Source organism: Carica papaya, chromosome 4 (genome assembly GCF_054855325.1).
Source record: "Carica papaya isolate Zhongbai chromosome 4, ASM5485532v1, whole genome shotgun sequence".
NCBI classification, from domain to species: Eukaryota; Viridiplantae; Streptophyta; class Magnoliopsida; order Brassicales; family Caricaceae; genus Carica; species Carica papaya.
Genome location: NC_142312.1, coordinates 8,900,562 through 8,926,763, shown reverse-complemented (window position 1 = coordinate 8,926,763; position 26,202 = coordinate 8,900,562). Strand labels below are relative to the sequence as shown.

Here is a 26,202-nt window from a genome sequence, read left to right as displayed (position 1 = left end):
AATGAATATGGTAATGTTTGAGCATTCGCATATAGAGGGAACCCTCATGGGCTCTCATTGATACTGGTAAAAATGATATTGTGCAATAAAATATTAAAAGATATAAAAAGAAGACTATTAAAGGGAAAATTGTACATATGTAATTGTGGTTGTGATTTTTTATTAGTGTTATGTAATGATGTTTGTGACTTTAAAAAATATTATATAAGTTTTGATTGAAATATGGTAGTACTTAAGAAAATGATGTAACGAAATAAAATCTAATCATGTGAAAAGAATTTGTATATGAAATCTGGAGATTAGTATCTATAAGAAAGAAAAAAAATATATTTGGAATTGGTAATGAAAAGGATGATGATTATGATTATTTTTTAAGTTATATTTTACGATAATAATGATTATGATTGTCTTTTAAATTAGTTTTTCTTTAAAATAGATTTTACATTTGTTTTATCAAGTCTGCGTGAATATTTGTTTGTATATATCAGTTTTAGATACTATTATTTTTTTATTAAGATAATAGAATTCTTGTCCCAAATTTTCAAAATTGTTTAGGTAAGATAGGTTCAAAATAAGTTCAAAATCGAGTAGCAAATTATGAAGAAACTTTATAGTTTTATTATTTTTTGTTGTATATAGAATATAAATAAAATATTTGTTGTGAAGATATTGTATGGAGCTTCGCTCATTTAATTTTGAACGAGGGATGTAATAAATATTAATTTTTATCATATTACTGTATATTACGTGATATGTATTTATTTATCATTTATGTTATTGTGATCAAGACAAAAAAAAAGTGTAGATATATATATATATATTATACTTTAATTAAATTTAAGTATAAGTTAAACTTCAGTATCGATTTGATACAACATAAAGATATAGAAAAATTAATTATTATTTTAATTAAAACACTTCTATAATTTCATACAAATAATAAAGCAGAGAACTATTTAAAAAATGAATAATTTGCAAAAACCCTAGCCGTAAATATAAATACGGAATTTTATATGGCAAATTTTACACGACAAATCACAATTCACAAATTCATAAGGTTGCAATTGGCGGGCTCGCATCATTTCTTAACTCTCTGTTTACACCCTGATCTCAAAACCCCTACTCTGTCAATCACTTGATTGAATCTCTGATTATTGGAACTCTAGAAAATGGGAAACCGGAGGTTTGCCCAGGTGTCCACGAGCGACGAGGAGGACGAGTTGCCGACGCGGCCAAGGACACGTAATTCATTGGAGAAGGTGCAGTCGCAGAAGAAACGGAAGAGAATGAAGCTACAGGAGGATGAAGACGATGAGGAAGAAGAGGAGGTGGTTGGGAAAGTCGGAAGGGAGGGAAAGAAAGGAAGGAAAGGGGAGGAAGAAGAGGAGGAGAACCGGGAGGAAGTTGAGCAACAGCAGGAGGAGGAGGAGCCTCCTCATCCCGTTGGAGAGTCAGTTAGGGTATCTGGTAAAGGGCGAGGGCGGAGGAACCATTACGAAGCCTTCGACTATGACGGGACTCGTTATGATCTGGTGAGTGGTTGTTTTTATTTCATGTTTGTGTTTCTGGTAATTGCTGGTGATGGAATTAGGTTTTACCTTGTTTGCAAGTAGGTTTTCGCACTGGCTCTGCTTTTATTTTAAAAATAACCCGTCTCGGATTTTAGTAGATTTTAGGGTTTGCGATGATCATCCGCTGGGTTTTCTGTTGTTATGAGAATCCGGCTTGCATTATTTGAGTGCTGTTTGTTGACGAGATTTCCTTTTAAGAGCAGGTTTTCCAGCTTGTGGATTAACTATGCAAGTTTGTTTCTCATTTATTTCTAAGTTTTTCCTTCAGTTTGTTAGTTCTTTGCTTTGAAATTTTCCGGTGAATTGATCTTGTTGGTGCACACTTTTAAAAAGATTTAGGGCTTTTAACGAAACTGCCCTGCGGGGTCTATCTGGCATGTGCTTTGAGACCGTTTACTTTGACAAAGACAGTTGAGAACTTAGGGGCCTTTAATGAGCTTGTGAGAAATGTAAGATGATAATGGAGTTTTGGAGATGTTTTTCTTAATTCGAATTATTACTAGTCATTGGTGTTGATTGTTGATGATGTCTAGCTATAATCCTTGTTTTCTTTGGCTTCTGAGGCAATGTACAAAAAGCCAGAAAAAGTCAAAGAAGTCATGGCCTGTGGAGTTAATATTTTCAATTTGTTTATATTATGATTGCTGGTGGCGTTTATGTAGAAATGACACTGTGCAGACGGTAATTGAGGCTATCTTAGGCTCACTTTTTCTGGTGTCTGCTAAGAGATGCTGGAAGATGGATGATTTTTTTTTTTAAAAAATAAAAATAGTATGGTAAGATTCATTCACAAGTACCAATGGGTGTGCAAACCCATGTACAAAATATTAATATCTATCAATATGTTAATAAGATTTCCAAAATTCTGCATTGAATAAAGATGATGACCCCTAATCAACAAACTCAGGGTCTGTTACCATTTATCTTTAACCCTATCAATGTCACCTCCCACCCCTCAAACGCTTTCTTGTTTATCTTTTTCTACACCACCTAAAAAGTAGTAAGAGGAACGAGACTAAAATGTTTCTTCACTCTACTGGAAGATGGATGAAGTTAGGAGTATTGTTTGTTATTCTCTATTATACTTCGTTTTTTATTAAAAGATGTTGTTGTCTGAGATATAGCAGGGATGGTGAATGATATTTTCATGCTCATAAATTCTTTCACCCATTTATCATGTGCCTCTGTACTGTATTTCGCATTTACTTCGCATGCACTTGCATTCAGTGGTTCAATCATTAAATTGAACATTCCTTGCTCTTCTGTTGTTTGGGAGCACTGGTTTTCACAAAAAAATATTAGATGGTTGATCGTTGTCTTTCTTGAGTAAAAGTTAATAAGGGTAAATGAATTTTTTTGATTATCTCTTGACTTGATTGTGTTATTATATCTTGTTTTAATGCTTTATATAGTTGGGCTTGACATGTATAAGTTCAGAAATGCTCTCAAGAATGCAAGGTTCAATTTGTATTGAGTTCTATCATTGGATTCAATTTTCTATTAAATTAAGGTAAAAAATTGGGAAAGATTAGTAATTCCAAGCACCTGAAGAAAATTTTCTCAAAAATTAAAAAGATAAGTGATCTGTTTTAGAAATTAAACATTTGTTCTTATACTTTTGTGAGAAAGGTACTCAACAAAGAAAGAAGATTACTTTCTTCTGTACTTTTATCAATTAGGAGCCTTGGCAGACAGTTTTGAATGTGACGAAGAATTGAGGAAATCCTCTTTTCAACCTGGACTCTCCCACTCCTGTTGTTGTTATTCTATCTTTTTTCTCTCTAACTTAAAAAGTAGCAGCTTCAGCTTTAAGCCACTTAAATTTTTGATGGATTCCTTTTTTATTTCTATCAAACAAATGGCATCTTCTTATAAAAATCCTAGCTACTCTTAGAATGATAGTGGGGAATCTCATTGCTATTACTCAAACAAGCTATTCTTAGAATGATGCTTGTAAATCTCATTGGAATTACTCAACAAACATGGAATTTTTATGCTTGTATGTTCTACCAATGCTCATATTGGATATGTACTAATTGGAAGAATATGAACTAGCTTTCCTGGCTAATCCCAATGTAGGTACGTTCTAGCAGTCCAAGTTGAAAGTGGTGGATTGGTGGTTTGTTTGGAGTATTTGGGAATATAGTTTAAGGAGTGGGCTGTTTTTCCCTCTATAGGGGGTTCCCAGGGGTATGTTGGTGATTTGGGCCTTGAGGATACCTTTCTTGTTGATGTTGTTGAGGATACCTTTTCCCTTTCAGTCATTTTGAACATTTTTGGTGAAACAATTGTTGGTTACTTGCCTTTTTTTTTTAATTTTTGGCAAGAACTTTTTCTTGTCTCGTTTATATACTCTTTTTTGGTGTGTTGGAGGTGGTTTAAGTGCTTGTAGGTCTCACTATAAAAAACTAGAGGGCAGTGTGATTACTCTTACGATAGGAATTTTAATAGCTTTATTAAAGATTAGAGACCTCCCCTTATCTCACGCTCGATTTACGTGGTTTGTGAATAGAGGCAGGAGTTATGTCTTCCCTGGATCGATTCCTGGTGTGTGGTGGCTGAGAACAAGAGTTTCTTGATTAATGCAAGAAGTTTTACCCTGTCCCCGCGTATATCATTTCCCATTTTGGAGTTTGGGCGATGGAAATGGCCCCTTCCCTTTTTGATTAAAAAATATGTGATTGCATGAATTTAGAGGTAATATCCAAGAGTGTAGTGGAATAAGGTTGAGTTGGATGGGTTAGAGGGTTTTCGATTTACGAAGAAATTCCTAATTTTGGAAAAGTAGGTTGAACGTTTTGAACAAGGAGCTTTTTAGGGATGTTGGCACTAATAAGAAAAACATTGTTGAGCATATCTCTTTTCTCGAAGACTAGCCTCTTAACAGTGAGATTTCTTGGAAGCGATTGGGCAGATTATCTTCTTTGAAATTGAACATGAGGATGTGATGGTCAAAGAGGAAGTTAGTTGCTCATAGAGGTCCAAAATTAAGCAGGTGAAGGAGGACGATATATGGGGCTGTGTCATAAGGTTGCTAATGGGAGGAGGAGAAATTACATTAAGGAGTTGGAGTTAGAAGATGGTAGAATTGAGAGAGAGAGAGTTGATTTTGGTTGGGTCATGGACCACTTAATAAACTTGTAATATATACTTTGTACATGGGCGGTATCCCCTTGGTACCTTTGTGAATAATATTTCTTATCTTATATTTAAAAAAAAAAAAAAGAATTGAGAGACAGATTGTATAAAGAAGAGGAGAGTGATCACCCTTTTCTGGGGGGTCTTGATCCTGGCTCTTTTTCTAGGGAGGGATCTAATTGGTTGGAGAGATATGTTAATGAGGAGGAGGTGAAGAAAGCCATATGGGCTCGTAGTGGGGATAAGGCTCCTAGTCCTGGTTGCTTGTCTGTGGTTTCTTCTACAGATGTTGGAATTATGTTAGGAGTGATGTGCGAAGGTTTTTGAAGAGTTTTATCTTAATGGGAAAATTGGAATTGTTTTGAATTTTACCTTTGTCACTTTGGTTTCTAATTGAGACTGGATCTATTAGAATTTAGCTTGGATCCATAAGTCTTGTTATTAGTGGGTATAAAATTGTTATGGAGGTGGCTTTCTTGAGGATGAGTAAAGTGTTGGATGACTCCATTTCAATTAATTAGAGTGCCTTTGGGGAGGGAATGTTGTGATTGTTGGTTGTCTGTCTTTTGTGTCTTACGCAGTGATTATTGATGGGGAGCCTGAATCTTGGTTTCGAGGACGAATGGGTGTGAGACAAGGGGTCTTCTCTCTCATTTTCTTTTCAATATTGTGCTAAATGGCCTCAGTTGTATGCTTGTATGGGGGTGTAAGAGAGGTTTGTTGAAAGGTTTTTAGGTGTTGGATATATGGTGCTGAGATTTCACATTTATAGTTTGCAGATGATACCATTGTCTTCCTCTAATATAATGAGAAAGCGGTCAGTAATGTTCTTTTCCTTCTTAAGGTCTTCTAGAGTATTTTGAGGCTTCGTATCGATCTTGCCAAAAGTGGTATTGCAAGGATTAATGTTGGGCGGATGTAATTGCTAGGTGAGCGGGTAGCATCTGTTTTGCTGTGTTATCTTAGCCTTTTACCTCCTCTGGGTTTTCCTCGAGGTAGTAAACCTTGGATGGAGTGTTTTTTGGGATCTAGTGGTTGAAAGGATATCTAAGAGGTTCAAGTGTTTCACTTGATGGTAGGATAACTCTTTTTGATGTTTGCTTATCTAATATGCCCTTATATTACCTCTCGCTTTCAGTTAAAGGGGTGGTTTTTAGGATCACAAGAATCATGAGGCTTATCTTTGACCTAGGATGGGTGAGTCCTTGCGAGACAATCTGGTGCATTGTGTTTTCTTCCTAAGGTGCTGGTCGCTTAGGCATTAGGGATCATATATCTAAAAATCTGTCTTTATTGGCTAAATGGCCTTGGCAGTTTCCTCCACATCTTGTTTTTTGTGGCACAAGGTGATAAAGCGTAAGTACGAATGGCACAGGAATATTGGATTATTTTGCTAGAATTATGTCCATTTACAAGATCTCTTAGAAGGGGATCTCGCAATTTTATGATCACCCTATGTCCTTTTTGTTAGAAGTGGGTGATGACTCTTTATTTTGTTCAGCAAGGTCTTTGGTTTTGGGGTCTCCCCCTTGCTAATGTCTTCTCTTGTCTCTATAACCTTTCTTTGTGTCATCACACCTCCATTTGTCTATTTTTTAACCGTATGGGTAGACAAGCCTATAATTTTTTTTCCTGAAACATCAACAATTGTGAATCTATGGAGATGATTTCTTTGCATCTTTGAGCATTTCTTAATCTCTACTTGTCCTGAAGTAGTGTTTGGTTGCTGGAGCAATCTAATATGTTTCATTACAAGTTCCTTTTTCTCATCTTACACATTCAACTTCTGTCCTTGATGAGACTGTTACTAGTTTTTCTTTGGAATACCAAAGTTCCATTCTATTCTAAAGGTTTAGGTTCCTTCTCTGAACAGGTTGAGTATTAATGATTTGTTGCAAATATGCAGAAGTAACTGCACCTTTAATCCAGACTTGTATATTATGTGTTTTCCAGTGGCAGCATCCTGTGATCACCTTTTTTGCATTGTAAAGTGGCTTGCAGGCTCAGATCTATCCTTTCCGGACATTTGGTTATTATTGGGTTTGTCCCTCATCCATTATGAATTTTCTCAAGGGTGGTAGTACGAAGAAGGAAGCTTGGTATCGCAGAGAGGTTCTATGTTTGCAGGGTTGTGGGTGCTTTTTTTTTCCATTTTTGACATTAAAAAGAAGTTTTATTGAGAAAAGAAAGGAAAAAAATAAGTACAGTGGATAAGTTATCCAGCTGAGAAAAGATGTAAAGAAAAACAAAATAAAACAAAGGAAAAACAAAACGATGGTTATAGAACCGAAAACTTGTCACATGACAAAGGCATCCCAGAACAAGGATTTGTCTGAGTAATTGCCGTGGGCCTTAGCCTAAAGAGAGGCCAAGAAGGTCATCTTCTCCCAAAGGATTGAGTCCAGTAAAGAACAATTATCAAAAATTTGATGCAGGGTTGTGGGTGTTGTGCTTGGAGCATAATGCCAGTATTTTCAAGGATTGGTTTAGCTTACTGTCTTTTCTCTAGGATCATATGGTTTTCTTTGCAGCTTTGTGGTCTAGGGCCCATGGCTATTCTAGGATGTTTGTCTGACTATTTTGCGAAGGGACTAGAGGATTTTGCTATTCTAATGTACTTCCTTCTCTTTGTTTTCTTAGGAGGATCTCTTGTCCTCTGGCTTTATAATTTTCTTTCCTGTCTCTAATAAATTTTTTTGTTCATGGAAAAGAGTAATTTAAGAGTTGTTTCATTATAAATAGTTAGTCAGAAATTTCAATCCTCAACTCCCTCTTCCCCCAAAAAAGAAAATCCTAGACTTCGTCATTCTGTTCTGAAATTCTGGACATCCCAGAATTTCTCTCTGGTTTATCCCAAAAAGAATTTCTATCTGAGTTATAAATGGAGAAATCATGTCTACCATTTTATGACATCATCATAGCATTAATGTTGTTCTACTGGAGGATCCTGTACTTTTAGTTCCTGAGTTTATACTGTATTTGCACATGGGTCAAATCTGGGATGCTCAGGAGTTTCTATTAGGGTTAGAAATGAATGTTAAGTTGTTGTCTTTTTATGACTACCATTAGTTTATTTAAAAGAGACTACCATTAGTAATTCTACTGTTGTTCTGCAGGAGGATCCTGTACTTTTAGTTCCAGAGGACAAAAGCCAAAAGCCTTATGTGGCAATCATTAAGGTACTTTTTCAGAACTAACTTGGCATGGTTTTCTTCAAGTCTTGTTGCCTTTTTTTAAAAAAATAATGGAATTAGTGTCCTATTTATAGGACATTACTCAAGCTAAAGATGGGAATATGATGGTTACTGGACAATGGTTCTATCGGCCTGAGGAGGCAGCAAAGAAAGGAGGTGGAAGTTGGCAATCACGTGACACACGAGAACTCTTCTATAGTTTCCACCGAGATGAGGTTCCGGCTGAGTCTGTGATGCACAAGTGTGTGGTGCATTTTGTCCCAATCCACAAGCAGCTTCCTGTTCGTAAACAAAATCCTGGTTTTATCGTGCAAAAGGTATATGACACTGTGGAGCGGAAGCTTTGGAAGTTGACTGATAAAGATTATGAAGATAACAAGCAGCATGAAATTGACCTCCTTGTTCAGAAGACCATGTCACGATTGGGGGATCTTCCTGATCTTGAGATTGAAGATACAATTACAGATCAGGAAGATCAGTTAAAGACTAAAAGATCTCTCAGGAAAAAGAATATATCACCTTTGGATGTTACAAGAGAGGATACCAAGCCTGACGGAAAGGCTGAAACACCTTTAAGTTGCACACCTAATGCATCAGAGCATTACTCTATCTTATTGAAGTTTAATGCACTGACTGGGGAAACTCATCGTGATAAATGGTTGGAGAGGCTGCTTCAAGGAATTCAGTACATATGCAGTTCTCCAGACAGTATGCAAGCAGACGATGAAGGAAAGGGCAATTCTGATGGCACGACTCATGAAAGGGGCAATAAAAGTCCTGCAACTGGAAATGCATCCCAAGAGAAGGTACATAATGAATTCTCTCTGGTTCTGGAATTTGCTTCAGAATTATTCCCTTGCCCTTCCAGCTAAAAAAATCCTGGTAAAATAGATAATGATTAGCTTTTTTCTTTTCCTTCTTAACAGAGGGAAAATCTTTTTCCCTGGCCAGATGCTGCTGTTTCTGCTGTTACTGCTCTTGAGATAGCTTCACATGATGCTCTTTCCACAGATTTCCAAAAGTATAATCAGAAGTTGCGGCAATTGGTTTTCAATCTGAAGGTCAGGAGCACTTTGTATATGAGAGTAATGATGGCAAGATGCTTTAATGCATCCATGCACTTGGATATTTTACGATACACAATTTCGTGATGTATTTAGATACTCACTGTTGTCACAGCTGAAGCATGTCACTCTCTAGCACGGTGTGATCTTTATATCCCAAAGTCTTAATTATCTACAATCCTGGATAATAATAGTTTGGTTGGAGATGTCCTCTCTAAAAGTAGACATCGTTTAAACATGCAATAAAAGAAGGTTTTGTTGAAATGATCACTCATTAGGATGTATAGCAAACTTACATGGATTGAGGTTTATCGTCAAGAAAAAGCATGCTTGGATAACATTACAGACTTTGTCTATCTTTTTGCTTCATTCCTGTGCTGTTTCAGTGAATTATGTCCTTTTTGGCAGAATAATCCACTTTTAGCCTTGCGTTTACTCAATGGAGAATTGGAGCCTTCAAAAATACTGAATATGTCACCAAACGAATTGAAGGTATCTTCATCATAAGTTGATTGTGCATTCTTTTTCTGCATCTCAAAAGCAGCTTGTTTCTTTGGAGATGATAATACTTAGTATTTTTTTGGTATAATATGGTAGATGAAATTATTCTTTACACTGCTATATATTGGTGCTTTATTGGATAGGTTGGTGTTTAAATGCTCAACAATTATGGTAAAAGTTTAACTCTTCTAAAGTTTGACTATTTTCTTTGTTAAACTTAGTTGTTTGACTGTTGATTATTCCTATCTATCCTTTGTGCCAATACCATGAGCCTCTACTCCATTCTTATTCATTCATGGTGGGAGAACTAGTAAAAAGAATTATATAATAAAACTGGCATTCATCTTCAGGTGCTTGTTCACGAATCTGCCAAAATAGTCTTGAAACATAATATCAAGATTCATGAGTTTTGGTTCTGTGGTCAAAATACTTGACAATCTTTCCCCATTCATCTCTAAATTATTTATCCAATTCTAGTTTTGTTTCTCCAAGTCCTTCGTTCCCTTTGCTTCTTTTACCTTGTACTATTGCATTCACTTACACCTTCCACATTTCATCTTCCCTAATGCATACTTCTTGAGTTTGAGAAATTGAGTGTGCAACACAACTGTAATTTGCATACTAATATTCAAACAAACTTTGCCTTCATTTTTCAACCCATTAAAGAAACACTTCAATCACCAGGATAAATGCCTAGTGCTAATGAACACTCCCATGCCATAATTCTCTAGCATGTACACATTATCCAGGACATAAGGAAACCTAAAAATTTAAAAGTACTTCCATAAAATATATATATATTTTTGAGATACAAGAGAAGTATATTAAGTATAGACACCAAGGGGGTGTCACCCCTCAAAATATTTTGATGACTAGCAACAGAACTTGTGAAAGACAAGCATGGGCATATTTCCAATTATCATCTTAAAGCATGCCAACTGTTCTATGAGGCTAACCTCTATTTTATTTATCTTGATTTTTCAATAAATCAAAAGCCTTTTAAATTTTAAAGCTGATTCCAACATCAAGTAAGGAGGCTTCTGCCAGGTTCCAAATTCCAAACAACTAGGTCTATATTCTCAGTTTTTTCTTGTTCAGCACAGGTCTTAAACCTTTGCAACCTAGCTGGAGGAGAGCTCATGTGTCTCTCGGGTCGCTAAAGTTTAAGAATGGAAGGGTTAAATCTTTCAGCTCATCCTCAGCCACCAAGGGTAAAATGTGAGCAACACACCTCATATGTTGATATTCACCTTTCAGAATAGAAGTTTTCCAATTAGTAAGCCATTATTTCAAATATTTAGCCCCCAGACAGAGATAGCATTCTCAGTTGTTATTATGAAAACTCCAATAGTTTTTTTTTGGTAGAAAAAATAAGTTTTATTGAGAAAGAGAAACATGCACAAAACCAGTGAATAAGGTATCCAGCTGAGAAACAACGTAAAATGTGACAAAAACAGGGAAAACAGAACAATATAATAGAAGCTGACAACTCGTCACACCATCGAGGCATCCCAACTCCTAAGGAGAAAGCCAAGGATCTTTGAGAAAGTTCCATGAGCTTTAGCCTAGAGAGTGCTCCACTCAGGGGTGCTCATCACCATATTAAAATCTCTATAGTATTCCACTCATCACTCATGAGCTTTAGCCCTTCACTATATTAAAACTTTCAATAGGTTATTTCATAGCCTAGAGAGTATCCCATGAGCTTTAGCCTCTTTAATTCCCTTATCAGCAGGGCATTCCACTCTTCTGTCTTCAGTTTCTTCTTCTTCTTCGTCCTTATTTTCTATCAGGTGGATATGCTCCATTTTTTTTAGAAATATCAAGTGTAAAATATAGTATTAAAAATGGCACCAAGGGTTACCAAACCCCTGTACAAGAAATTTACATTTTGGTCAAAGTATTAATAAGGTTCCATAACTCTCCCATTACATGAGGAGAATGGCACATTAACAAATGACAGAGTTTGGAACCATTTATTCTTAAGAATGTCAAAATATCTACCCTTTCAAAAGCCCTCCTATTTCTCTCATTCTACACAATCCACAAAATAGTAAGTGGAATTACGTCCAGATGCTTCCCATTGCCTCTCACACCCTTCCATGCCCAAATTTCATCATGCAGCAAACCTGCCATCACCCAACTAATTCCAAGTCGTTCAAAAACTAAATTCCAAAGCTTGTACAGAGTTGGGCACCAGAACAAAAGATGATTGCAAGTCTCCTCCGCCTTATACAAAAAGCAAGCATTTACCGAAGTCTTACCCATTTTCTTCAAATTATCAATTGTCAAAATACAACCCCTACTAGCCTCCTAGACAAAAAAAAAGGAAATCCAGGGTAGCCTTCCAGATTTGCTGAATTGGGAATCTGATGTCATTATTTTCAAATTTGAACAGATACTTGTAGGAAGATTTGACAGTGAAGGACCCATTCTTAACGAGGCGCCACTATGAAGTATCATTGCTACTGTTGAAGTTCACTCTGGAAAGGGTATTCAACAATCTCTTATACTTTTTGATCTTCCAGTTATTATTTTTTTTTGAAATAAAAAATGGACATCATTCCATAGGTACCAAGGGGGTATCGCGTAAAATACAAAAATTGCCGTTCAATCAAATGATCTAAAACCATCCCCAAATTCTCAAGGTCTTATATATCATGTATCAAGAATAAAGAACCAAAAAGATGAAACCATCTATACTTGATGCTGGTAAAATCATTTTCTATCCCCTCAAAAGCTCTTGAATTTCTCTCTTTCCACACAATCCACATTAAAGATAATGGAATCAACATTAAATATTTTTTCTTCTCACACAATCTAGCCGAAGTCCACAATTCATACTTAACCGACCCCCCTATAACCCATTTGATTCCCAACATGCCATAAATAGAAGTCCATAGATCATAAACCAGCGGACACCACAATAATATATGGTTACAAGATTCAGCATAACGTTTGCACTTATAACATCTATTCACCATGCATCTCCCCCTCCTAATGAGCATATCTGTAGTTAAAACACTTCCTCTGCACACTTCCCATACAAACAAAGCCATTATTGGAGATGCTTTAGTCTTCCATACTTGCTTAAACGGAACAGATTCTGCTTTCACCTTTCGACCCCAAAGGTGACAAGATAGGGATTTCACAGAAAATATCCCATATTTTTCCAACGTCCACTGTTTATAATCGTCCTGACCACCCACTTTTAATTCAGATAATAAAAGATATAGTTGCTGAAAATCATCATTCTCCCAATCATTCAAATTTCTCTTCACCTGCACATCCCACCAACTATGGTCTCCATTTTCCACATGTGCTTCCCTTATCGTCATATTTCTGTTCTGCGCAATCTCAAAAATTATTGGAAATCTGTCTTTAAGTCTAACATTTCCAACCCAAATATCATCCCAAAACCTTATCTTTAAACCATTTTCAACACACCATCTAGTACATTCCTCAAAGGCTTTCCTACCCTTTAATATATTCTTCCATAAACTACAGCCATGGGCTCTACCAGCCACACTCCGCTCATCTCCTCCACCCCTTGCACCCCATTTAGCCCCCACCACTTTACACCATAATCTGTCACCTTTCCTGCAATTTCTCGATAACCATTTTCCTAACAAAGCATTATTCATTTGAACAATAGATCTCAACTCCAATCCTCCACATTCCATAGGATTTTTTACCTCCTCCGATCTTGCTAAATGATATTTCCTTTTATCCATCTCATCACCCCATAAAACTCTGCATTGTATTGTTTCCAGCTTGTTTGCAACATTGGATGGAATAGCTAACATCGAAAGATAGTAAATTGGTAAATTAATTAATGTACTTTTAATTAGCGTCAATCTTCCACCCTTTGACAGAAAATTCCTCATCCAGTCTGCCAGTCTCCTCTCAAACATCTCTATGACCGGATCCCAAGTTCTAGAGTCTTTATATTTTGCCCCCAAAGGAAGACCAAGGTATTTCAAAGGCAAATCTCCCACTCTACAACCCAGCACATCAGCCAACTGTCTCTCCTCTCTCCTATCCCCAATTATTAACAATTCCAACTTTGCGATATTAATTTTTAGTCCTGAAACCATTTGAAAGCACAAAAGTATACATCGAAGATGGAGTATGGTCTCAACACTTGGTTGACAAAAAATGATAGCATCATGTGCAAAAAACAAATGCAATACCTCAATTTTGGCATTCTTTTTGCCAAACAATATCTTTTTTGCCATATTAAGTTCCTTAGCCCTTTCCAACAATCTATTAAAAGCTTCCATGACGATAATAAACAACAGCGGAGACAGTAGATCACCATGTCTTATCCCACGGGACGCCTTAAAACAGGAAGAAGCACCCCTATTAACCATCACAACAAACGAAGTGGTGGAAATGCACTGTTTTCAAATTATTCAAATTCCTTAAAACAAACACCTGCCAAACCCTCTCTCCTTCCTCCATATCCACAAGAAAGATCACAGATCTTAGCTTCCTTTTTCTAGGCTATAACAAAGATCTGCGGGTACTGATTCTTGAGACTACCACCCTCCAATCACTGATCCTCCGATTTATTCCACACACTCTTCCCATGAGGTCTTGTTACTTATCTTGTGAACCACCCACTCTCATTCAAGCCAAACTTAGCTTCTAACACTCACCTCGACAACTCCTCTTCCTTGTTCACAAACCTCCATAGCTATTTGCACTCCTTGGCCTTGTTCATTTCTACCGAGGATTTCAGGCCCAAACCACCATTGAGTAGTGGCTTCTTGATCTCCTTCGAAGCCACCAAATGGTATCTTCTTCGTATTTCTTTATCTCTCCAAAGGAATCTGCATTGAATTGCTTCTAATTTCTTGGCCACCTTCACTGGAATAGTCAAAAGAGATAAAAAATAAATGAGTAAATTAATAATAGCGCTTCTAATGAGCGCGAGCCTCCCTCCTTTTGAAAGGAAGACCCACTTTCATCTAGTAAGTCTCAGTTCAAATCTGTCCACAACCAGATCCCATGTCTTCATATCTTTGAAATTAGCACGTAAAGGCAAACCCAGATATCTAATTGCTAAGCTGGCAATTCGGTTCCCTAAGGCACACGCCAAGTCTTCTGACTCCCTCCCTGTGCCCAATCTGACCATCTGGTTTAGACATATTGGTACTCAACCTAGAAACTGCTTGTAATACCATCAAAACACATCGAAGGTTAAGCATGACTATCTTATCTGGCCCATAGAAAAGCATAGCGTCATTTACAAAGAATAAGTGTGTAACTTCTTCAACCCTATCCCTCTTTTCTACCTTTAGGCCTTTGAATAAATTACATTCCTTGGCTTTTATCAACATTTTTGCTCAAAGCCTCCATAACATCAATAAAAAAACAAAGGAGATAAAAGATTCCCCTGCCTAACCCTCTAGAATCCCTGAAAAAAAAAATGATGGTCCTCCATTTACATTAACTACAAAGAATGTGGTTGTATGCATGCCCTAATCCAGCTCCTCCACTTCTCTCCGAAATCCAACCTAGTTCACAAAATTCCAATACACATGGTTATAGGCCTTCTCTATATTAAGCTTGCATAACAACTTGTCCTTTTTTTGTATAGAATTTTGCCTATGAGCTCATTAGCAATCAAAGTATCATCAAGGATCTATCTTCCTCCTACAAAGGCGTGTTGACATTCCCCAATCACCTTAGCCATAATTGAACTCATTCTTCTTGCAAGCATCTTGGCGATCAGGTTGTCAATACACCCAACTAGACTTGTGGGTTTGAAGTCCTTTATGTTATGCACTCCCCCATACTTTGCAATGAGGAACAAAAAGGAAGAATTGATGGATTTTACGAAGGACCCACTTACACTAGAACTCCTACAAGATCATGTTAAAGCCATCAAAACTGGGTGCCTTATCTTTTTTGCATGATTTGAGATTTTGCTAAATCTCCTCCTCCGAAAAGTCTCTCTCTTGCTCAATTCTACTTGCTTCATCTAGGGCCCTAAAAGAGATACCATCTAGTTTTGGTCTCCAATTGTAGTCTTCCTTATAAAGCTTGCAAAACAAATCTCTGGCTTCTCTTCTTAACTACTCATTCCCGTTCACAACTCTATTACCGAATTCCAAAGATTTCACATAATTATTCCTTCGATGATGACTGGCCAAACAATAGAAAAACCTCGTATTACGATCGCCTTCCACAACCCACTGGGCTTTAGCTTTTTTTTCTCGAAGAACTTTCTTCCATCTGAATTTTGTTGGCCACTTTCATTTTTAAAGATTCCCTCCTTGCTATGTCCCCAAATGTCAAAAACCCATTCCCTTTCCTTCCCTTACATCAATCACCTCAATGTTGTTGAATAAAGTCTTTGTTTCCTCGTCATATCTAATCTCCTTCTCATTACGCCATATCTTGATTTCCAGCTTGATGTGCTTAAGCCTCTGCACAACCCTGAAGCTTGCCTTATCTGTAGGGTATGCGGCTTCTCACCACTCCTTGACCTTGTCACAGAAATCATCTCTTTTCAACCACTTGTTATCAAACTTGAACAGGCATGGTCCCCACTTAATCCCATGTCAAAGCATATGGGAAATGATCAGAAATGATTCTCTGCATACGTTTTTGACACAAACACCCTCATCTGTAACTGACATGATGCTGAAACTAGAAACCTGTCAAGTCTGGAACAAACCAGATTAATTCCTGATTAGATCACGTCCTATTTCCACCCATCAGCAGAATATCCAACAAAACCAAGCCTATCCACAGTGTCCTTAAACTCATCAGCACATTTTCTGGAGAAGTACTCCCCCGATCTCTCACTTTTGGCCTTTTGTTGTTTTGCAACAGCCATTCTGTCGGCCATCCGACCTTGATTTGTTTCCATTTGGCTTCATTTCTCTTCCTCTCCATCCTGTCTGTCACTAATTAAGGAGTAATTATGATTGATTTCAGTCATGGTGTCTCTCCAGGATTGAGTTCTGTCTGTCAGTGCTATATCTAGGTGCGTTTTCTCCGCAGGTGCAATATTGCTGATCTGATCTCTATTTCCATGCGAGTGAACTTTCTGCATCACCGTGAGAGAGGCCATGCGTTAGTTCTGAGTCGGGTCAAGGCACATAAGAGGATTGGGATATCTGGGTTGGCCCTTGGGTTGCCATACAGCTCTAAACCAGGCCGGCTCTTTTGTTGGTCCATCAGCCCGAGTTGCCAGCTTATTGTGCTTGTTTTCATAGCCCAATTGTGATCTTCCCCTGATTTTATGTAGTTATGTTTTGTCTGTTCTTGGGTCAGGCCCATCTTCTTCAGCTCCTGTTTAGGAGGGCATTTTTTGAAGATTCTATCTGCTGTTTTGTACTCCTACTCCATTTGATTTTCCTTCCTTTTCTGTGGGCAACCGCAGTAATATTAATGACATCTCTAAAATGCCCATCACTATTGACGTCATGACCTAACATATTCGATCCAAACATGTGTATCCACCTATCTATTAATCTATTAGTAGTACTCTCAATATTATCAAAAGCTCTTCTGTTAGCTTTTTCCAAATGACTCAAAAAACAGTCAAGTGGATGATATTAGCAATATTTCTTTTTACATATAAACCATCCCAAACCCAAATCTCCCTCCCCCCCCCCCAACCAAACCCGAGATAATCCAATTAATCCTGAATAGCCCATAAATCATGCACCATAACTTTTACACATTAGGACACCACAAAAGTAAATGGTTACAAGTTTCCTCTGCCTTTAGACGGCAATAGAATCCGTTTACGATAATCCTGCCCTTACTTTTCAGCCTGTGCAAGTAAGAAGCGAAGAAAGCAATGCGGGGAGGAATTTTTGTCTTCCAAATGAGCTTAGCTGGAAAAACTCTTTTGATCTCAGCACCCTGATCATTTAAATAGTTATAATATGAAGTGACAGAAAATTTTCCATTCTTTTCCAGTTTTCAAACTACATGATCTTCACTGTTCGACACCTGCAAAGAATCAAGGAGATGCAACAAAATCTTCAAACTCTTCGACCTCCCAATCATTCAGATTCCGAATAATTTCAAATCCTCCTTAATTTTCTTCATATCCATATCTTTCCATATCTCCCCATTACTTTCACATTTTAAGGCAGGATCTTAGCCTTTTCAAAAAATTGAAAAGTCTCTTCTCCTTCCGGCCGTTTGTGACTTTTGTGGCGTTTCCTTAGCACTCTCTGCTGCCATTAATGTTGCACAGCTTTTCTCCTCCCTTTCAACCACAGGCATTTTCACCTGTTTGAGGTTTCTTGACCACTAGCTGGCTGTTACTGGTTGATTCTGCTCCTGCAGAATTGTGTCAGTGCATTTTGAAGGTATTTCCAACCAATTATTGGCTCTCTTCCGGAGTGCATATTCTTCCCACCCTCTTATCTCCCTCATCTTCCGGAATGTCAGATGACATTCTGCAAACGAATTAACTTTACCATCAACCTCCAACTCAGATATAATAAATTGGTTAAGCCAGATCATACCTTGATAGTCCAAAGAAAGATGAAAGTATCTCCCTTGCCCATTGTCATGATCAACACTAAAAATTTTCCTAAAATTTTTTTTTTGTATTTTGCAAGTAACATTCACTCTCGAACTTACTTCCATGACTTAATTCTGAACTGGGATCAATGTGGATAACTTGCAACAAAACTAGAAATGAACACTACAGAAAAATGGAAAGATAATTTTGCCCTTTCATGGTTGCTTATCCCCTAGGCTGGTTTTTGTTGCATGTTTAGATAATTTCCCTATTCTCTTAGAGCGAGTCAACTAAGATGGGAACCTAGTGTTGAAGAACATGGCCATAATCATGTTTAACATGAAAACTTCAATAGTATTTTGTTCAAGAAAATATATCTTAACTAGGCAACAACACAGAGCACACATTATTAGCAACTGAACTTGAGATGATCAAAAGTTCATGGGGTAATAAAGGTATCATTGGTGGAGACTTTAACATGGTTTTAAAAAGATCTGAAAGATCGGACAGAAGCTACGGTGATTCTAGCATTGAGGACTTTCATTCCCTCATCAATAATCTTGACTTGATTGATCTCCCACTTAATAGAGGGAAATGGACGTGGAGTAATATGCGTGATCAACCTTCTTTCTCAAGGATTGACAAGTTCCTTATCACCTCTAATCTGATGATTTCACTTCCAAACATTTACCAAAAACTCATGCCCAGAGTCACTTCAGACCATTTTCCCATCATGTTGGTTCGGATGGAATCCAATGGGGCCCCATTCCCTTCTGCTTGGACAACAAGTGGATCACATTGGATAGTTTCAAAGCACTAGTGAATGACATTTGGAAAAATACTTAAGTCAATGGCACGACTACTTATAGAATTACTCAAAAGCTCAGAAAACTAAAAACGGAGATTAAGAATTAGACTAAAACTACTAGCAGACAAGAGGAAGAGGGCATTTCAGATATAATTGTTGAAATTGACAGTATTGGCAGATTATAAGAACTTTGCAATCTTACTTCTGATGATATTGATAGAAGGAACAAATTGAAAGTTGATTTGGTGCACAGACTCCAAATGGAAGCTACTTTTTGGAAGCAAAAATTTAGAGAGAAATGGCTTAAAGATGGGAACAGAAACTCTAAACACTTCCATATGATTGTAAACCACCGCAGAAGGGTCAATTTTGTTGACAAACTCACTATTGAAGGTCAACTGCTTAGAAAACAATAATGATCTACGAAATGGTGTTTGTAAGTATTTTCAAAAACTCTACACTGAAACCATTGGCTCTCGCCCTAGACTTGATGATTTAATGCCAAACAGAGTTGATATGGATGATTGCTTATCATTGGAAAAAAGGTTTTTCTAAAGCTGAAATTTTTGACTGCTTGAGGGATTGTGATAGGGACAAAGCCCCAGGGTCAGATAATTTTAATCTCAAATTTATATTTTGGAAGGTTGTCAAAAGCGATATTATTGACTTCTTTAATGATTTTCATAATCATGACTTGTTTGTAAGAGCTCTTAATTCTACTTTTCTTGTCATGATACCTAAATTACTCAACCCGAAGAACATCAAAGACTTCCGGCCAATAAGTCTCATTTGCTGCATATACAAGCTTCTCTCAAAAATGTTAACTAAAAGACTTGCTATTGTTTTACATAAAGTTATTGGGGAATCACAAAATGCTTTTGTTTTTGGTAGACAGATTACATATGTTATTCTTATTACAAACGAAGTAGTGGATGAAACCAGTAGGAATAACAAAAAAGGGACATTATGTAAACTGGATATGGAGAAAGCTTTTTATCACGTCAGTTGGGACTTTATTGACTACATGCTGAAGAGACTTGGTTTTGGTGCAAAATGGAGAGGTTGGATTAAAACATGCATTTCTACATCTAGTTTTGCGGTCATGGTTAATGGTGGTCCATCAAATTTTTTCACTGTTTCCAAAGGCTTGAGACAAGGTGATCATTTTTCTCCTCTCCTTTTCATCATCGTTATAGAAGTTTTAAATAAATTATTGGAAAATGCTAAAGAATTGCAGCTATTGAAAGGTATTACTGTTGACCAACAAGAGAACCAAATGGAGATTACCCATCTATTTTTTGCTGATGACACACTCATTTTCTGTCAACCTGATATTCGTTTCTTAATTTTCTTGTGATGTGTCTTACTCTGCTTACAGACAGTATCAGGACTGAATGTAAACCAACACAAATCTGAGTTAGTGGTTTAGGGTATTTCCTTGGGTGACATACTTGCATGTTTTTTTGGCCGTAAATTATCTCATCTTCCCATTATTTATCTTGGTGCTCCTCTTGGTGCTAAACTCAAAGATAAAACCTGTTGGGATCCGATAATTGACGTGTTTCATAGTCGTCTTGCAAACTAGAAGAGGAGGTTCTTATCCAAGGAAGGTAGACTTACACTCATCAAAAGCACATTTTCAAATCTTCCCATCTACCTATTATCTATACTTAATATTACGAGCAATGTTGCTAACAAACTAGAGGCCATACAATGCAATTTCCTTCGGGGTGATGGTGACAACAACAACAAAAAAAATTATCTTGTGAATTGGAAAGAAATCAAGAAACCATTGAAAGAAGGTGGACTGGGTATGTGATCAATTGACAAACTGAATAGAGCTCTACTTGGAAAATGAATATGGAGATTCTGGAATGACAACAACAGCCTTTGGCAATCAATCATTATGAATAAATAGTTCAATGATGGCTGCAATGATAACTTTAAAATAAAAAACAGCAGTTATGGCTCTAGCTTATAGAGAGGCATTTGGAATCTAAACAACCTTGTTCTTTATAATTCTAGGTGGAGCATCGACAATGACACCAAAATTCGTTTCTGGAAAGATATTTGGCATGACAGAGGAGCATTCCAATCAAGATTTTCATTGATTTATGCGATTGCTAGATATAAAAATATTTTAGTAAAAGATGCTGTCGAACTGAGTCAATAGCAGGTGATATTGTCTAGAAACTTGCAAGATTGGAAAATTGAGGAATATGAACATTTGCCCTAAACTCTGTCTCACATCTACCTAACTGATAGCAATGACAAACTCATCTGACAACACACCAAATCTGGTAATTTCTCAGTTAAGTCCCTGTATAAGACCTTGGGTGACAATATTACATAAGAACAGACAAAATTTTCAGTTAATATTTTTTGGAAATCGAGTGCCACTTTAAGAATTTCTTTTTTTGCATGAGAAATAGCAAAGAGCCGCATTTTTTCACTAGATAATTTAATGAAAAGAGGCTTTATAATTGTCAATAGATGTTTTTTCTGCAAAAACAGCAATGAAACGTGTAATCACGTACTCTAGGATGTCCAGTCTCTCATAACCCCTGGTCTACTATTCTTGGCCTCTTGGGACTCTTTTGGGTCAAACATAAATCAATTTTGGATGAGCTGCTTGCATGTAAAGGATTGAGCTATCACAAGAACACTTTTAGACTCGTCCCTCTCACTATATTTTGAGTTATTTGGAATGAAAAAAACAATCGTGCTTTCGAGGAAAATAAGTCGACTTCGGAATCATCACTGACAACTGGTTCCATTATTTCGGATCCACTATTTTAGAACATAACATCGAATGCTTTAATCATCTTGACTATATAGTCGATTGTTTAATTGATTTGTAATTTTTTTGTAAATGAGCAGTGCCCCCTCGACACCTTTACTTCAATATAATTTCATACTTTTATTTCAAAAAAGAAGAAAATATATTTCAACTGCTCCACCAATTGCTTCGCCGGAATGACTAGAAATGTGACCAAAGTTCAAATCTTCTTATGTAACCTCAAGTTATCATCAATAAAGTTGGTCGTAATAATATAAGTTGTGATAAAAATATAATTTAGGCTTTAAGATGATGTCTATGTTTGTGGAGATTGACTCTGAGAATTTAGAAAAAAATTGTTTTAACCTAGTCTTTTCTTCCATATAATGCTCAAAGCAATCTCTAGTTGTCACTGTTGGCAAAGGAATTGTAAACAGAGGTAGCATGGTTTGTTTGGTTCATCCTCATCTTCAAGAGTGACGGGTGGATCTGAACTTGGGTTTTGATTGGGATGTATACTTTCTGTTCAGCATATCTGTTGTATTTTCACTGGTCGATGCCATTTAATAAATAAAAAATAAATAACAACTTAGTTCGTACTTAAACAAGTTTTTAACTTTGTTTTGTCAAATATTTTTCAGATAGAAAAAGAAGCTTTATTAGGATAGGGGAAGACGAGCGCAAAGTGGAGAATAAGACATCCTCCTTAAGAAACATCAAAAGAGAAAGAGAAAACCTTTACAACACATAATTTATGAGTTATTGTTATTAATGAACAAATATGGTAGTCTCCCAATTCCGATGGAAATCATAAATAGCTATTTCATAGAAATAACTGTATGCCTTGACCCATGAAGTTGCGGAAATGTCATTTTTGTCCCAAAATGACTTGGAAAGATGTTTGTGTATCATTGAAAATTCTTCTGTTCTATGCAAGCTATAATGTCCACAAGCCAGATAAAACAGCTCCTCTCCACAATGGTTTCCTTGCTTTCTAACTTCAGCAACCTTTATGTGTAGGAGAGGTGACCCTGCTAAGTCCAAACATGCCGAGCATTCTTATCCACATCTTCCTAGCTATCCCAATGGAGCTATAGATGGAACTAAGGTTCCTCTTCTTTGAAGCACATGAAGATGACAAATTTGTAGCATTTCATTAGTATGTGGAAAAAGATACATGACTGTCCGAATAAACATCCTAACCTTTGACAGCATAGGCGTTGTGGAAAAGATTTTGGCAATGTGAAACTGGCTTAAAGGATGGTCTTTAATGAAGAACTCAAGGAAAGACTTGCATGTGTATACTCCTGATGGTTACAATGACAATATCCTAGTGTCTGTCTGGGAAGATAAGTGTATCCATTCCAGTAATCCCAATAGGTATTACAATTCAAAGGTTTTCGGATCCGATAGGTTAAGGGTGAAAAGGAAGTCCCAGGCCATGCTCCCCTCACTGGTGGAAAAAAATGCACTATTGTGATCCGTGTCTAGCGGATAAGTTAGATAAGTGAGGGAACTAAGAAGCTAAAGGTTGATCCCCCACCGGAGTGTCCTCCCAAAACCTCACTGTGGTTCCATCTCCCACATGTACTATAGGTTTGGGGTAAAAACTAAGGAAGGGTTTGGGAGATACATTTCCAGGGGATACAGTGGGATATGGATTGTCCTGCTATGCATCCTCCCTCATAACCTCGAACTTTTGTACTTGCAACACCTAGCTCAGTAAATGGTCCCAGTCTCCATCATCTGCTCCTGCCCTTAGAAATTACTTCATTTGTCTCTCAATTCACTTTGCTACACCTGCATGTACTTGGAACAAGGACAAAAAATAAAGTGATATGGTAAACAGACAAGCCTGGATCAAAGTCACTCTTAACTCCTGGGGAGAAAAGTTCCTTTTTCCAACGTTCTAGCCTGTTGGCTACTTTATTCTCTACTCTTTCCCAAAAATGGTTACTCCTCGGATGACCCCCTCAGGGACTCCTAGATATATCAAAGGCCAATTAATCCAAGCACACCCTATTGACTGCCAGGCTCACTACGGCTTGATCCTCCACATTAATATCTGTAAGGTTACTTCTCAAATTAACTTTCAGTCCTGAGATATGTCATATTTAAAAATTTTAAAGAATAAAATGAAATACATGCTGCCAAATCTGAAAATTAAGAAAAAAAATGAAATACCCGTTAAATCTTGAAAGAGCAATGCATTATATGGTTACTACTTGCTAGTTACATTTGGCTTTCAATATTTATTTAAATGAACTTCATTAGAATGTAATTCTTCATTTAACAAGCATCAAAATAATAACTAGACTAAATAAATTAAAATGAGAAGAAATTATTAATTACTCTCTTGTTGGTATAAACCATTGTGATTTTGGATTAAGGTATGTCAACCAATATCTCAGTTGCTTTATATTATAGGAAGGTTTAACGGCAGAAGAGACAGCAAAAAAGGAGCCTGATGAGTCAGAACGAATGCAGGTAACTTATCTTTTTCCTCATATTTGTTTTAACTATTGTTGCTTATTTAACATGAACTCATTGCTGCTGTTTTTGAATGAGCAGATGACTGATGCTCGATGCTCAAGATGCTCGGAGTTTAAAGTGGGCCTAAGGGATATTATTCAAGCAGGACACGGGGACCGTTACCAGGTTTTGCATTATGGCTTACAAGTCTGAAATTTTCAAACATTGTTTCCTTCATAATTTAATTTGACTTAGCTGATAGGCACTATGGTCCCAAATTTGGAATTACTTACAGGAAAATCTCGGAGAAACTAAGAAGAATACTTGTTAGGTCTTTTTGCTTAGGACCTATTGTGAATATAAGGGCACATTAGAGAGAACCTTCAGTCCAGTGTTTAAGGAACTCAAAATCTTTGGAGGACAACTAGTCCTCCACTGTTGTGCTTTTTTCTCTTCCTTCCTATTATTTTGATAGAGGAAGAAATATCTTTCTAATACTACTTGTCCCTTCCGTTTAGTCTATACTTATAATGGTAAGAAGAAAGCATTAGGAAGTATCCATTAGATATAGGTTGCTACCCACTAACATAAAAAGAACAAAATCTGATACACTATAGTTTTTGAGAAACTACTAAAAACTGCCTAACTTGCTGAATTCTACACTAGCTGGTTGAGGACTTGTAACATACCTATAGCAGTAATTTGAGTGAGGTTGCAAATGAGCCTGTGAATACATCAAGACAAATTACTCTGTATTCTGACATCAAGACAAATTATTGTCTGTATTCTAGACGTTTGATGGTAGTTGTCATGTTATTTTGGGAAAATTCTTTGAAGTAAATTGTCTTCAGTTTCTGTCATGGTCTTTAAGTGTTCTGTTGATAATTTATCTTCAAAATCAATATTTGAAGTGAAATACTGGGCCACAGTTATTTGTACTCTTGAAATGAGATGTCATACCATTAGTCAGTTCTGTTTGTCATCATCATCATTTCATGTATGACTCTATGAAGTCCAAAAGATGTTGCATGTCCTAATGTTGCTACTGCTACCTACTGTATTAATTTTCCTATTTTCGTATTACAAATCTATTTCAACGTGACCAGGCTTGCTAAATTGACTTGCAGGTTTTGATTGTTTTAATATGATTTCCTGGGTTTAATTATTGTTATGTTAACAATAGGCTTGAGAAGGTGTCTGTCTATATGTTGCCAATTTAACTATTGGTTCCTAAATCCTGATAGGAGCATGACAAATTGGTTGGGTTAGTTGTTAAGCTTATGGTAAAGAAATAAAAAAAGAAAATCTGTGAGATTTCCCTTCTTTGAAAAATGGGGCTTTATGAAGTAAGAAAACATGTATTTTTCATTGGAGCAGGGAGTGTAATTGTATAACATGTCTCCAAAGCACTCATGAAAGTTTCTCATGGTTTAGTTAAGATGTCATAGATCATATCACTTTTTTTTCTGGCAGTTGAAAAGCACTTTTCTTGTGCATTTGGTCTGCAATTATATATTGACTTGCATACTGACCCCTATTGTTGTATTCAGTTGGAGTGTATTGCTTGCGGACATTCTTGGTATGCTTCTAGGGATGAAGTTTCTACACTGACAATAGATGGGCCAAGCTCTGCAAAAAATGTTGGGACAGCACCATTGGCCACAGCAAAATTTGAGAGAGTAGAGAAAAACTTGGCAAGCCCAAGGGAATCTGAAAAATCAGCAAACGAGATTCTCAGGAAGGCAAGTGAGGCATATGTACCTGTACTGGAGGCTCAGAAATCTTTTGGAAGGTCTGAAAAAAAGGATGAAGAAAATACCGAATCTTCAAAGAAGGTGGAGTAGGAAGTAGAGGTGGTTTCTTGAGTTGGCGGTTGTAAGTGATATTATGTAGTGGTGGGTAGCAAATTGACTTCTTGTACAGCTTTTATATATCTGGGTTTGCTTTATCAGTAGTGAGTAAAAGCATAGTTAAGTTGCAGCCTAGTTACGGTGTGCATGCACCTGCCGTCCCCATGTGGGATTACTGTTATAGTTGGCAAAATTGATATATGAGAATGGGAGTTGGGGGTTGATAGCGTCAGTAGCTCTTTGGCTGGAGTAAATAGATCGGTAGGTGTAGTTTTTTGAATGGTTATTTAATCATGTTTAATCTTTAATAGCAGATGATAATAAC

General features: G+C 36.8%; 1 protein-coding gene across 1 annotated transcript; it reads left to right on the top strand.

The window, feature by feature from the left end:
• Positions 1–1,012: 1,012 nt before the first annotated feature.
• LOC110812745 (ASI1-immunoprecipitated protein 3) lies at positions 1,013–26,109 on the top strand. The gene is made up of 8 exons (XM_022039584.2): positions 1,013–1,532; positions 7,826–7,888; positions 7,978–8,709; positions 8,830–8,964; positions 9,376–9,459; positions 23,983–24,042; positions 24,127–24,213; positions 25,578–26,109. Exons 1-8 carry the CDS (start codon positions 1,170–1,172, stop codon positions 25,869–25,871), a joined length of 1,818 nt encoding a protein of 605 aa, XP_021895276.1. The 5' UTR covers positions 1,013–1,169; the 3' UTR covers positions 25,872–26,109.
• The last annotated feature ends 93 nt before the right edge of the window (positions 26,110–26,202 follow it).